The following is a 14,616-nucleotide window of genomic DNA, read 5'->3' on the forward strand; positions in this document are numbered from 1 at the left end:
TCCAAGGCGATGCGCGCGGCCAGGATTGTCTCCTGGAAAGCAGACACGGCGACAAAAGGTTCTCGGCGAGAACGCGCTTCCGCGCGCTTAGCCGAGACCTAATAAATCATACCTCAACTGCAAGCAACGTTATCTTGATTCCAAACTAGAAGCTGTAATGAAAAGAAAATTCCTGAGATTCTACATCCCTTTGGCACAGGTTGTGAAATCTTGGAATCTTATTCGCAGGAACAACAACTCTTGTCATCTGTGTAGTTACACATTTGAAACTATTGATCATATCATATACATTTGTCCTAAATTGGTAAATTTGCGCAAATTCTATCTTCAAAAATTCTTCGTTGAGTCAAATATCCGTACAAATAAAGAAGCAGTTGAATTTTGTTTTACAAAGCAAATCCCCTCATTCATAAGTGTATTAATAAGATTTTTAGATTTTGCTTATAGTCATTTAAAGAACAAAACATTAAGGGCCGTATTTCGATGTCGGACAGAGGCTTTCCGACTGACATGGAATGCTAACATTCCGACGGCTGAATTACAACTTTGGCGGCCGGAGTGTAAACCGGCTGGGCAAACTGGCTTCTGGCTGGCTCAATAAGTTCGTCGGCTAGTTAGTAACCGCTCATAATCCCTTAAGGATAGTGTTTCCACAGTCTTGATTATGATGTCGCGTTCCGACTGCCTTTCCATGTCGGCCTTTCTGACGTGGAAAGGCTGTCGGAAAGTGACTTTGGGGGCCCCCAGCAGGGCCTCCTTCTCCCCAGACCTTACAGTTGTTGCCCTATCCCTGCACTCTGTAGCAGGCACCGAGAGGTGCTGCCACTTGATGCAGGGATGTGCAAAAACTTCCATTTAAAATGGGAACTTGTGCTGCAAGGAGTTTCGGACTGCAACTCAAGCTCCCATTGTAAAATGGAAGTTTGCGACCGCACCATGTGCGGTCACATCCTAGTTGCGGTGTCGGGACCACCGACCGACATCATAATGAGGTCCTAAATGTTCTAACCTAGATTCCCACTACCATTAAATGCAGAAGGATAGTTTGATCGCCTAGCAGCTCAAAATCCTAAAGAAAAAATTATTAGAAAGGGTTCAGGTTTAGAGTCCATTAAGGGCTAGTCCATCAGTATAGGGAAAAGTCATATGAAATTAATTTGTTCGGAAAGAAAGTGAGTCCATCTGATACTGACTGTAGCATTCAGCAAGGCAGTCCATAAGTAAAAGGATGGTTCTTAAAGAGTTGATCAACATAGCGTCCTCCCTCAAGGGGAAAAGAAAAAGTATAGCACTGCCCCTCCTCTGGGGTTTCTTCTTTTATAAAGTCTCTAACAAAGTCCTTGTGACGTAGCATCACACCATCATAGAAAGATTGTCATATATTCAGATTCACATAACATCACCTAGGATACTCGCAACAGTAATATGTTTTCCCATAACAGTCATAGAAACAGGAGATTTGAAAGTCCACATGGGCCTCACATCTGTAAAAAGGAAATGCAAAATTTCCATCTAGAGCAACAGCTGAAATCCAGTTCTCACAGGAATAATTCTCTGTGAACATTGAAAAAACGTTTAGGAATGTTGAAAAGTTGCACATGTACTGAACAAATAATGCAACATTCATTTACTATTAACCCCTTCCGTGCTGCCGTCCGCCATTGGCCGACGGCAGCACTACCTCCCCAGTGCTGCCGTCGGCCAATGGCCGAAGCCCCGCCCGTTTTGCGGAAGTGCCGCACTTCCGCAAAATTGCTGCCGCCGTTAAGGTGTTAAAGACCCATTGTATTAGGTTAAGAGACCTGTCCGCATTAGAGAAAGCACATTTGGAAAGAACCCTTTAAGATGGCAGACCACATTTATATGAGTTAAAGTCTTCATTAATACCAAATATAATGCAAATATATCATTTGAAGTAAGAAATAAAGTAGAACTTTCACCACATATTATTAGATAAAAATAGCCAAGCTTAGAAATACCCTACAACCCCAGTTGTTTTTGAAATATTCATATAAGTATATAATTTTCTTAATTAACTGTACAAAATGTTTGTCACTTTTCTTAAACTATAGCATCTCTAGCAGTATTATGCAAAGTTTCAAGTTCATACCATGTTTCTACACATTTTTGCACTGACTTTTCTACATGGCCAGTAGGCCACTCTATTAATACAACATTGATTCATCAGTAAACATTAATAAATACCATTTTCATAAGTATTTCTCATTAGTGCCACTCGTTTATATGTATTAGTATTACTTTGTATGTGTTTACTGTGCTTCTAGTACTCTTGTCGCCGTTTCATGTGTCACTGTCTTTAACATGAACAAAGTGTTCTTTCAGCTTTTGGTGTCGTTAATCAGTAAATGTGTTGTGTATTATGATTTTTTTATATTTTGCATCATCACATTGACGGATCACCATCATCACCCTAATCTAGCTTTCATGTATCTCAGCTCTGGACTTACGTCTAAAAATATTTTTCTTCTATTTGCCATTACTATTGATACATCTTAGGAAAAGAAGAACTTAAGACCAGACCAGAGCATTTGCTTCTGTTGCTTGGCTGCAAAAGGACTTTGATTAGATAAGTAAACTCCAGTAACAGAATTATGATACCTCTAGCTTTAAATGAACACTTTGAAGAAGTGATCTTAGAGCCTATGTGATGGGCTTTTTGAATATTGAGAGTTGAAATGTCTGTCAGGCCAACAATCTTAGGGATTGAAGATTTCAAGAAAGAGTGCATGTCGGATCCTTCAACACCTTCAGGTATTCCATACATTCCCATTTGGAGACACTTTTGGAGGGACCAGGCAATAGTTTATTTACTTCCCCGAAGTTGCTTGACATGATTCCCAAAGGGGAGCTGTCCCACCAATATAAATTCCCCATTGCAAATCAAATACCACCCCTTTTGAGGTGTTGATATCTGATCACTGGGTTGCGACTGCAATTGTGGTTGTGAAGCATTGATATATTAAATTGTGATTCCCAAATGGGGTAATGGCGTCTGTTCTACAGACCTCCTAATTGGGTCTCAAAAGCTATTCACAAGTCCAAAAGATTACTGTGTATGGGAAATCTGTGCACCTGAGAATCACCTTGAGCAATATTTCTCCCCTCCCACCTGCACTGGGATGCTGCGCTGGGCAACCCATATATGACAGCCTCATGCACTGTAAAAAGGTGGTTTTCAGTCAGAAACCCTCCTTTTATGCAGATCACAGGCTTAGAGGCTGCAAAACACCTTTGTACATGAGGTTCTAGGATTACAAAAAAAAAGTAAAGATAACTTGGAGGAGTGAGTGAGTTTGTTGCAAGAAGCAAAAATTAAATGGACCCAGTTACTGCCCCTTGAAAGAATGAAGTTGAGCTAAAACACCAACCTCCATCAATGGGACAATGAAGGAGTTTACAATGGAGCAGAGAAGATTTTGTATGGAAACTGCCATGGGTGAGGCACAAAGATATAATTTTCCTTCGTTATGTTGGCAGGATACTGATTATCTGCCTTATCTGGCTAAGGAGGTATATTTGATAACACCAAGCCTTCAGATGTTTTGGAGGGCAATTGACACCTTTGGAGGTTCTGTGTGATGTGAAAAAGATAGACAAATAAAATATCATGTTGATGTTTAGTTACATGAGGGTTTAGAAGCAAAATAAGTCTACGTGGGGAGACATGTCAGCTCTGGTCCACGTGCAAGCAAGCTACCCGAGGTTCTGGGTGTGTGAAGGCTGGAAGACATAGGATTGATCGAAGGCCTGCTATATACAGTGGTCAGCAGATGAAAGCAGGAAAGGATGGATAAAGAGGAATGGAACGGGTAGGTCACCTTGTACATGGGATGGATAGGTTTGTTTATGATGCACGGAAGGTATACTTGTCCCATCCATTCGTTCAACTTTCAGGTTCACAGTTTATTTTGGCAAAATATGATTTGTTCTTTTAATGCCTCTCTCCACCTTCAAGGTAAAAGTGGACCTTTTACCAACTGGCCGGGTGCCTCTGTGGTGTTGTGCTTCCCAAACGTATCCTCTACAATACTGGTCATGTGGCAAGAATGGGAATGGAGTGGTTCCACTAAAACACTTTTCCAGTCTGCATGAGTGTTATTTCTGCTGTCAAGTTCCTTTCTGATGAAGAATTACTCAGCTCTTGCTTCCTCTTGCCGCAGGTGCCTGTGAAGGGACTCTGGCTTGTTCAACCTGCCATCTCATATTCGAACAGAAGATCTATGACCAGTTGGACCCCGTCACAGACGAGGAGATGGACATGCTGGACTTGGCATACGGACTCACTGGGACGTAGGTGGCAGCTGCCTAATTGTTTGTGGATAAACTTCTCTAAACCTTTGTCGGAGAGTTTACTTTCATGTTGGGATGTGGTTTGGGGAATAACCAGAAGCGAAACAAGCACTGACAAAGCCAGTAGTTCTAGAGGTCTGGGTTTTGATTTGTCTCTAGACACAGGAAGGTGAAGACATTGCTAGAACAGTAGGTAACATAAATATAGTGATACATGTTGATATTGTTGTGATAGAAATTCAACATAGAGTGTTAAATATTTGTATTAGTACAAGATTTTCCAATCACTCCATAATAAGTAAATGGGCAGATTTGCACCATCACTCAGTAATTCTTACTACATTTCCATATTTTCCCTTCACTCGTTATCCATAGTGCATGTTCTGATTTGCATCGGCTCTCAGTGACTCTTAGTAAATGTTCACCTTTGTACTCCTTAATTCACAATGGAAGTTCAGATTAGCATCATCATTCATTAATTTCAAATATGGTTCCAGATTGTGTAATCTGGAACTGAGTCAGTAATCCTTGTACATGATCAGATTTACACCTTCAGTCATCAAATACTAGAGCGTGCTCAAATTTGCACCATCGCTCAGGAACTTACTACGTGCACGTTCAGATGTGCATCATCCCTTGCTAATCCTTAATTAATGTTCAATTTCTTAATGATGAATAAATCCCAGTGTCTTCTCATTCTCCCCTCCTGTGTCTAAATATTAGTTCTTTCACCCTGAAGAAGGGCAGCGGCAGAAGGCAAATTTATGCGCATTGTCTCCTCAGAATCCCCACCTTTTTGATGATTGCTCCAAGCAGAAGTGTCTATTGAAATTCTGTCTATTGTGCTTCAGCCACTTGATTCCTTCAGAGTGTTACTGGACCTGCTGTCCTGGACATCCTTCACTCGTAATACATCCCTCACTCTTAATACATCCTCCACTCGCAATACATCCTCCACTCGCAATACATCCTCCACTCGCAATACATCGTCACTCGCAATAAATCCGTCACTCGCAATAAATCCGTCACTCGCAATAAATCCTCCACTCGCAATACATCCTTCACTCGTAATAGATCCTTCACTCGCAATACATTATTCACTTGCAATACAGACCTGTTTGGCTGCAGCATCTGTTGACCATTCTGCAGCTCTTTCTCTGTTCAGCGTTTGTCTCTCAGTTTAAACTCACTCCTACGACTACACTTACATGCCTCCGCACCCCTAGTGGAGCCTCCTACAGTGGGATTCATGAGTGTAGAGTTATTACTCGTAACGTTTTGCACATAGGCAGAGACCTCCACCATTGTGCTGGGGTTCTCCCTCTGGGAAAGTGTAGTGAAAAGTTTTTAAAGTTTCTTCAACTTTAAAGATAATTATTTATATGTAACATATTAACGTAAATTAAATGTAAGTATTCTTAACATGGAACTAATAAAATAATGTGGTAAAACACATTCAGTGTGCATTAAGTAATTAATTAATTAAAATATATTTAATTAATTTATACATTATTTTTTAAAGAATAAATGAAAAAAAGAAATCACAACTATAGTAAAGTTCTTAACGATGGTTCACGTGTATGAATCCCAGCAAAACCAGCTCAGCCTTTTCCAATGTTGGTAAATTGGGTACATTAACTTTAGGTCTAATAATAACAAGCATTTAGAGCACTTTATAGTTGCAGAAGTGGAGTATGTATCTCCACGTAAAAATATGTATGTATTACTATATTGCTAATTTTCGACACAATACTCTGCACTTGGCAGTATACTTGATTTTCATCTTTCCTACCTGATATATTGTCTTCTCCGAAACAAAGTCCTTGAAGAACACCTTCCTGAAGCCCAGGCATGACACTAAACCCTTCCCTCAGATGCCTTTTTGCATCCACACACACGTTCCCAACCATGCATGCTCCCTCTGCCTGCAACAGAAATGGACATGGCTTAGTGGACCGAGGCCACAAGAGTTGCAGCCCTGCACCACACAACTGCCTATGGACAATGGCACTATGAATAGATTAGATATCCCTATTTCTTGACACAACCTCTCTGTATTTGCTTTCTTCTACTTTCTGCCTCTAATGTTTCTTCGAACCCACTGTTTAGAAGCGTAGAACTTCCTGCCTCTAAGATGATTGTCGGATGGCTAGGAAGCAATGTAAGCAGCTAGTAATCTGCTTGGTTTCCCCAAACCCTCAGGATTGCTCAAACATGTGTAGGTTAGTCATAGCATCTGCAGGTTTGGGGTGCCGAAGGGACAATATAATGCTGACAGAGAAGGATATTTTGGGAAGGAAGATAAGTACAGCTGAGGCACAGAAAAGAGCCTTCGGTGAAGACCAAGGGTGGATGATTCCTGACTATCTATGCTCAAGATGTTTCTCAAGTTGACTGCAGTCCAACAGGACTGCAGGCTGAATGTTTTACCCTCTCTTTTTCTACAGAGCAGGAGAGGGATCTGTAGTTGAGTGAGATGCAATTGTCTTAAACTGATTTCCAATAAAACTGAGGCGATGCCAATGATGAGACAGGAAGGTGATCTGGGGTTCACCTATTAACCAATGGAGTTGGACTGCTGCCTTTTCCATGAAAGGACTATTTAAAGTCCTAGCCTTAAAATCATTGCTTGATTCTTACTCCGTTAGCTGGCATCTTCGGAGACCTCATTGTATTTCTTATAGTTGACGTGCCAGAGGATGCGCCTAACTTGCTTCAACCCTAACTGCAGAATTTGAACAGGGATTGGCGTTGTGGGGTCAAGACTATTCAGCATGACTCCTTTCAGAATGCCTTGCCTTGCATAGCCTAACTTAACCTAACCTAGCCTAACCTGTCATTTATATCCCCTATTCTGTTTTTATTGTTAAAATACACCTATGAAGCAAACCCATCTACCATTTCTATGGTCTCACTATGTCTTCAGGTAGCCTTGGATATGACTTGTTAAATGTTACCATCACATACCTGAGTCTACCTTACTGTAATACAGATTGTTTAATTTTATAAAGTTTAAGCTATCTACTACCGAGCAGTATGGTGCCCCATTTTGTTGAAAACTAAGCATGCCCTGTTGAGCTACAAACACACAAATCACAGGCCTCATAGATCTTTATAAATTGAGCAGTAAGCCAAATATGATTCATCTGGAGTTAAACTGCTCAAGCCTGCATTAGCAGAAATGTTACCTCCATGGCCCATAGTCATCATACCTTAACATTGGGTATCAGCCTTAGTAAATGGTGCCTGAGCATGAAGGGAGTTTGTACTGTGTAGGAATTGCGATAATAGATAGACGGTGTGCTGAATTAAGACTTTTCAGTATTTGACTCTTATTCTGAATTTGAGAGTCAATGTCTTGCACAAACAGGAGATTGTGCAGGAATCGGGATTGAGGGGCATATTTACTAACACGTTGGCATGGTTTGCATCACAAAAGTGTCGGAAACCGGCATAAAGTATAACATTGGAATTTACTTTCCAGGGCAAAACTTATTTTCTGCTGGAAAGTACCCCTAAAATGCCTCAAAGTAGCTTTATGTACAACTTTGTGCTGTTTTGCACCAGAGGGCGTACCATTGTTGGCACATGGGCATTCCCATACACCCACACATGGATGTTGATGCAAAGCCCTATCTACTAAAAAGGTAGATAGGCCTTTGCACCAGAAATTTACATTTCCTCAAGGCAGGCATAACATGGCAGAAGTGTTTTCTTTTCTCCAAATTTTTCCATCTTTGCCTGTGTGCTGGATAGTACAGCACACATACAGACACGGAACATTCTTAAAGTAGGTGTAGGAATAGTATTTTGTACTGGAATCTTCAAAATGTACCCTCCCATTACAAAACCTATGATTTTTTAATTTTTAATTTTATTTATTGAGTTTTACAGAGCATATTCAACAATGATTGTTCAGGTATCAATGGAGTCTGGACATGTTACAACATCTACAGTTTGTGCATTAATTATGGCATTCATTATAGGCATATTAAACATAGTATTGGTCTGGAACTAATTAAAATGCAGGAGGGACAAGCAATGCCACTGGGGGGGCGGTAACCTTGGGCTCAAATTAAGTATTGAAACTAAGGAAAGCAGCCTACACAACATATCAGGTACTTTCCATTAGTGCTCCAACTCAGTTGTTCCCGCCTTCAGGTTCCCCTGTCTCTTTCCCAATTAGGTATGGCTGGTATACACCCAGAAGCCCTTGGGACGGCACTGCGGCGGTAACAGCTCATTGTATGTGTCTGACTGAGTATTGCAGTAAAGCATGTCAGCTTCCCAATCTGTTATAAGTGGTATTGGCCCTTTAGTCCAGTGCATAGCCACTCTACGCTTGATGAGTAATAGGCCCATTGCCACTAGTTTCCTACAGCTTGTATCTATCTCCTTATCATAGCCAAATAGCGCTAGTAGTGGGCTTGGTTCTAGGACATTTCCCATAACTTCACTCAAGACGGAGAAAACTTTCCCCAAAAGGCTAAAATATCAGGACATTGCCATGCCACGTGTAGGACCAAGCTTCCAGTTCTGCACAATGATCGCATTGGGCAGTCTCACGCAGACTGTAGCGAAACAGTCTTTAGGGAGTATAATAAATCCTTTTGATATACTTTAAATGTATTAACCGGTGTCTACCATTCAAAGATATGTGCTTCGTAACCTCGCAGCAGTATTTCCAGCAATTATCATCTATCATCAGGCCTAGATCTGTCTGCCATTCTTGCCGGGCCGTAAGGAATTGAGCTTTCTTAGGTTCTTGTGAGAGGGAATAAAGTACAGTTATCAGCTTTGCTGGGGAATCTGCGCGTATAATATGTGTAAACATAGGCATTGCAACTGGCTCCTGCATATCATCACCAAGTAACTCATGCCATGCATGTCTAACTCTGAGATACTGAAACTGGTCTAATGTCGAGAGCGCAGGCCTCCCTATAGTCAAGTCGTCCCACCTGCTAACAACCCCATCATGGAAAATATCATCCAACTTGAGTATGGCCAGCAATTTCAGTGTATGGAGCGCATCCTTTTCCCTTCCTGTTGAGAACCAATAGCACCAGTCCAATGGCGTTAGTGGTGAATACATAAGAGCACCCGCTTGTGACTCTAATCATTTTGGTTTTCTATCAGGAGGGGGGGAGAAGGAAAAGTATGGGATCCTTTCAGCTTCCTTGGTTGCAATGTACAAAAAAATCAATGGGGGAAGGATCACTTGTCCTGAGTAACCAGGGTTCTTATTCTCTTATTCGGTTCAGGTGCCGATTAAAAACCCTCATTCACGTACAAAGGTTCGATAGGCGGTATATCTTGGTTCTCCGCCTTGTTGTTAGCAACGTGACAGCATCATCATAGGGTTTGATTGTATGCTTCCTCCACCCGGAGGTGAACCACTGGTTAGTACAGTAGTGATTCAGTAATCAAAAACAGAAAATTGAAGGGTGTATAATTAAAAAGGCTTCAAAACCAGTGTTGGCAGTTTAATTGATATTGGAAAAGAATGCCTAATTAAAAGAGTTGGCATGCGTAGGATGCTGAATTATGGGGCTTCCGCACTGAGTTATGTCCATAAAAAGGTCGACATGTTTCAGCCACAGGTTGCCCGCATGGGTCAAGTTGGCTTTCTTCAGGACCGAATATCTCTATTTAGAATAGAGAGGAAAGAAAGAGTGGTGTGCTGACCTTGAGTATCAGGTCGGATTCATAGAATAATTATTCTAGAATAGAGAAAGGCCTTAAAAGTACCATTTTAGGGATCAGTGATCACCTCTTCGGGCGTGCTGAGAGTTGCTGTACCTGCTCCTTGGCAGTTTCTTGTGCTGTCTCTGCCTCTCAGTCCCCGGAAAAATAATTTTGGGCAGACATGTGTAGTGGACTTTGAGGAGTCTAGGATGCCATGTCGTCGGACTGGGGGCTTAAATAGAATCTGTGGAAGCGTGTAAGGATCCGCTGCTTGCCTCTCTCTGTGCATATGGCGTAGGTCCTGCTGTCCATGTAGCCAGCCGTATGCATGGGAGGCCTGTGCAACTCGATAATACAACTCTAAATCAGGGGGACCTAGGCACCCCGCAGAGTACGGCAAGGTCAGTGTTTCCCATCTACCCACGGCTGCTTCTCAGCCCAAGCTAGCCTGATCAGCTGTGTTCGCAGGGTATCAAATATGTTTCATGGCGGTAACATGGGAATGTTTATAAAAAGGAATAAAATAATACCATCATTTTTATTAGTGAGATACGTCCTATCAATGAGAGTGGCAGGCTTATCCATCTGTTGATATCATCTTCTAACTTAGAAATGGCTTTCCCATAGTTCTCCGCTAGTACTATAGTCCAATTGATTCTAAGACCTGATAGCTGCCCAAACTGCACAACTTCAGAGAGTATGGGGTTAAGATGTGTCTCAGGGTCACGGACTTATAGCAAAGTATCACCAGCATAAGCTGAAACTATTAAGTTGTATCCCGGGAACCATAGTCCTCTGTGACTGTGATATTCCCGTAGTGCACAGGCTAAGGATTCAGCCACCAGAGCACTGCCGTGGTCCCTGTTGTTGAGGACCCTCACTATGATTGGGCGTGACGGTGCACCAGGGACCGGTTTGGGGGCAAGCGATTGATGCGCCAGCTCCACTATGAATATAGTGGAAAAGCTGTCCCTTCCCAATAGTGCAGCGAGCAGTTCAACAAAAAGTTCCATATTGGGGATATTGGTGGATTCTGCAATATCTACAATTCGAATGTTATTCCGCCTTGATCAGGCTTCCGAATCCTCCACCTTAGTTCGCACTAGGCAAAGCTGTTTATCCATGGCAGTATGTGAGAGGGTAGTAGTGTTAAGGGTATCTGCAGCATCAGAGGCCCTTTTGTCTACAGCATCTAAACATTCAGTGTGCTTGTCTAGTCTTTTGGACATCCTGTCCATATGAAAGGTTAACACATCAATTGTCCCATCTATCTTGTTCAGACTGTGTTGTATTGTTGCCAAGATTTGTTTCAAGTCATGATCAGAGGGAGAGTCATGCGTCTCGGAACCCGATTCTGAGGCATGTTTATTTTGTTCATTCTGCCTTTGTGATTTCCTTGGTTCACACTGCAGTTTTATTTGGGATTTCTCAATTTTCCCTTATTGAAACCTCTCAGAATGTATGTTGGCGTTGTTGGCGTTGCAATGAGAGAGGGCCGCAACCCTCGCCCTGTATTTTGCTGTGGGTTAGTTAGCACGAAAATTCACACTTTGACTGGAAGCGGAGATATGAGCTTCCCACCGGTGTATTATGCGTTTGGGGCCCTTCTGCAGGAACAGCAGTTCCAGTGGGGGATGGGGGGACAACTCCCCAGTCACACACAAGGCAGCCCTGGCCTCCACCAGCCCCATGAGGCCCACAAAGGGCAAGAGTCACCGGGCTGGTGATTTTAAAGGCGGGGACCTCCCATCGACTCATATAGGGCGCAGGCCCACCAAGCAGACTAGCGAGGCCAGGCGCGGTGGACCCACCCGAGCAACCTACCGAGCCCTACCGAAAACTGTCCCAAGGCACAGGCCGGCCCAGCCGGAGACAGATTAGCAGTCGGGCCGTAGCCCCGCCCTCTGCTCACACCTGGCAATTCAACACCACAAATCCAGGATCACAGTTTTCGGCAGGTCTCCCAGAGCGGAGGCCCTCTCCAACGCTCCCCTCAGCAGTCGCCGTGCAGGCCCAGCCCGGGCGATGGCGTCACTCGGGGTAGATGGAGCCATTGGATCGAGTAGCCCCGGCAGCCAGCTCTCCAGCAAGCCTCAATCTGCAGCAGACTTCCCCTGCACAACCGCGCGCTTCCTCCCAGTATACTCCAGACTCCGGTGCCCGGGCTGGCTGCACTTCTTGAGCGAAGGCACAGGGCTGTGACGTGCGTAGTGCGGCGGCAACGTGGGCACTCCGCCACCGATCCTGAAGCTACCACCTCATCTGGCAGCCGATTACAGTGGTACTGGCAGCCGATTACAGTGGTAGTGCGGTAAGAATCATGCTTGTTGAGCTGAATTTTAAAGGATTTTACGCCGAAGTTGGCAGAGAGACTCTAACTTGCGGCCATCTTAGAGCCAGGCAAGCTCCGCTCCTCCAAAAAAACCTATGCATGATTTCCCGCCCACATCCTTGCACTTTGGTTGCTGCGCTGTGTTGTCTCAAATGTTAGTAAATATGCTCCTATGAGTTTTGTGGTAATGTCAGAAGCCCAGTCTTCAATGGAAAAATGTAGGAAGATCAGGCTACCTTTAGTGTGCTTAACTCATTTTAGACCTCTCAAACCAGGTGTCAGCGGTGTCAGCGGTCATTCACAATGCTCAGTGATATGTGGCGCATCTCAACCTCAGCATGTACCGTAGATTTCTTAAAATGCTTTACGAGAACTATCATCTTGGACAAAATGTAATTCATTTTTGGAATGTATTTGCTAGTTAGCCAATAAACTGGAAAGATACTCCATGGCTTGTAAATTCTTAATACATCTAATTTGTTTTAGGTCTCGGCTTGGCTGCCAGGTGTGCATGAAGAAGGCGATGGATGGACTGACGGTGCGAGTTCCCACTGATGTGGCCGATGCCAGGAGGGAGGCAGAGATTGGACAAAAGAGCCATCAATAATCAAAGTCCATTGGAACTTCCAAGGCTGTCCTGAGGGTCGCCATAAAGCCTGCAGTATATTGGATTTTCATTGTGCCTAAGCGCACAAGGCAGTATGGAGTTCTGTACTGGCTAGGGCGTTTAAACTAGAAGAGTAGGAGGGTTTGGAAAAGCCGAGGCAGGTGTAATTCAGTTTGAAAGCTCGAGCTGTGGATGTAAAGCAATGAAAACCTGTGAAATTTAGCAAGGGCCATCTTTAATGGATAATGGAAATCCTAAGATGTCTGTAGGGTGTGCAAAATATGCGTAATTTGCATTTATGTGAAGTTTTGGGAAAATCACACAAAAATACATATAATTATGCAAAATGCAAACACTTCATTTAACACGATATGTTATTGTAAAATTTTCCTTGTGTCAATTTTTGAAGCAAGGAGGCATTTCTCAATGAAAATATAGCATGAAATAACAACTGGCGCGAGCAACAGCCACTCGTGTTCTGGCAATTTGCTTTAGTGCTCGAGGTAAACTTTCTGCAAATGCAGCATAATTGTGCAATGTGGCATAATGCCATTATTTGGGCAATTTTGCATAGTAAGCGTTATGTGAAATTCCAGATATTACACAATATATACCCTGACCTAGTTGTATGGCTGCACTAAAAATTCCAAAATCATTCGGTTGTGGGCATTTTGTTCACTCAGTGCTGTCAACATTTCAACCTAAAAATATAACGCCAAATATTGACTTGATGACAAAGCCATAAGTGTCCTACTTTTAATAGTCTGCATACCTTGTAGCTCTAGGGTATCTTACATTAAAGGTTTCCATCATTTCTTCTCTTCCACCTACTTCTGTGGGGCAGTTCAACACAACCCAAAAATGTAAGGTCAAAGGAGATTGGTTTTGTGTCTAATAATGTTTATAAAGTTTGTGCATAACCTGTACAACTTTGTTTCTGTCATTACATATCTCACGTTTACCCCTGGGGTGTGTGAAGAAACACTCCCTTAGGTCCATCTCTTCTACTATTTACTTCATATATGGCAGGTTTTAAACAAATTGCTTAGCCTTTCTCAGGACATTTTAAGAGTACTTGCTGTCTATCTGGTTAGATGCACTACTCACACCATCGCCCCACTCTGTTTACCTGCTTAGGCTTGTACCACTTTATGACTCTTTTGTCATCAGGTATGATTCCTTCCTAACTATGGGGCCGATTATGATCGCGGACGGACTTTCGTCCGTCCGCGATCACTGAGGAGGAGGGAACGTCCGCATGGGCTGCGGCGTTCCCTCCTGTGCGATTAGGATGTGACTGCCACCCTGGCGGTCACATCCTCTATTACTAACATTGCGGCGGGTGCGGCTTCAAGATGCACCCGCAGCAATGTCAAAATTCAGGTGTTGCATTTGTATGCAGAAAGAGGTAGGCACCGCGCGGTGCCTGCCGCTTTCTGCATACAAATGCAAGGGGGTACCATTGGTACCCCCCATGTGCACCCCCCACCCCCCCCCCCCTTCACCTAGGGGGCCCGCAACGGGCCCCCGCAGTGAAGTTACACATGCTTTTCCACGGCGGAAATGCCGCCGCGGAAAAGCATGTTTCACTTCACATCCTAATCTGGCTGACGGTGTCTGTGAGACACGTCACCATATTAGAGCTTTTCCGGCGCGGTTGTAAGCCAACCGCGGCGGAAAA

At 43.3% G+C, this 14,616-nt stretch overlaps 1 protein-coding gene across 2 annotated transcripts in view; it reads left to right on the forward strand.

The window, feature by feature from the left end:
• LOC144752186 (adrenodoxin-like) overlaps positions 1-14,616 on the forward strand; it is a 70,307-nt gene that overhangs the window by 52,557 nt on the left and 3,134 nt on the right. For both annotated transcript variants that reach the window (XM_078640123.1, XM_078640124.1), the window contains exons 3-4: positions 4,182-4,311; positions 12,815-14,518. In XM_078640123.1, the coding sequence (XP_078496249.1) occupies positions 4,182-4,311; positions 12,815-12,935 (251 nt within the window). In that variant the 3' untranslated portion in view covers positions 12,936-14,518. The remainder of the gene's footprint in view (positions 1-4,181; positions 4,312-12,814; positions 14,519-14,616) is intronic.

This window comes from Lissotriton helveticus, chromosome 4_2, assembly GCF_964261635.1.
Source record: "Lissotriton helveticus chromosome 4_2, aLisHel1.1, whole genome shotgun sequence".
In the NCBI taxonomy this organism is placed as follows: Eukaryota; Metazoa; Chordata; class Amphibia; order Caudata; family Salamandridae; genus Lissotriton; species Lissotriton helveticus.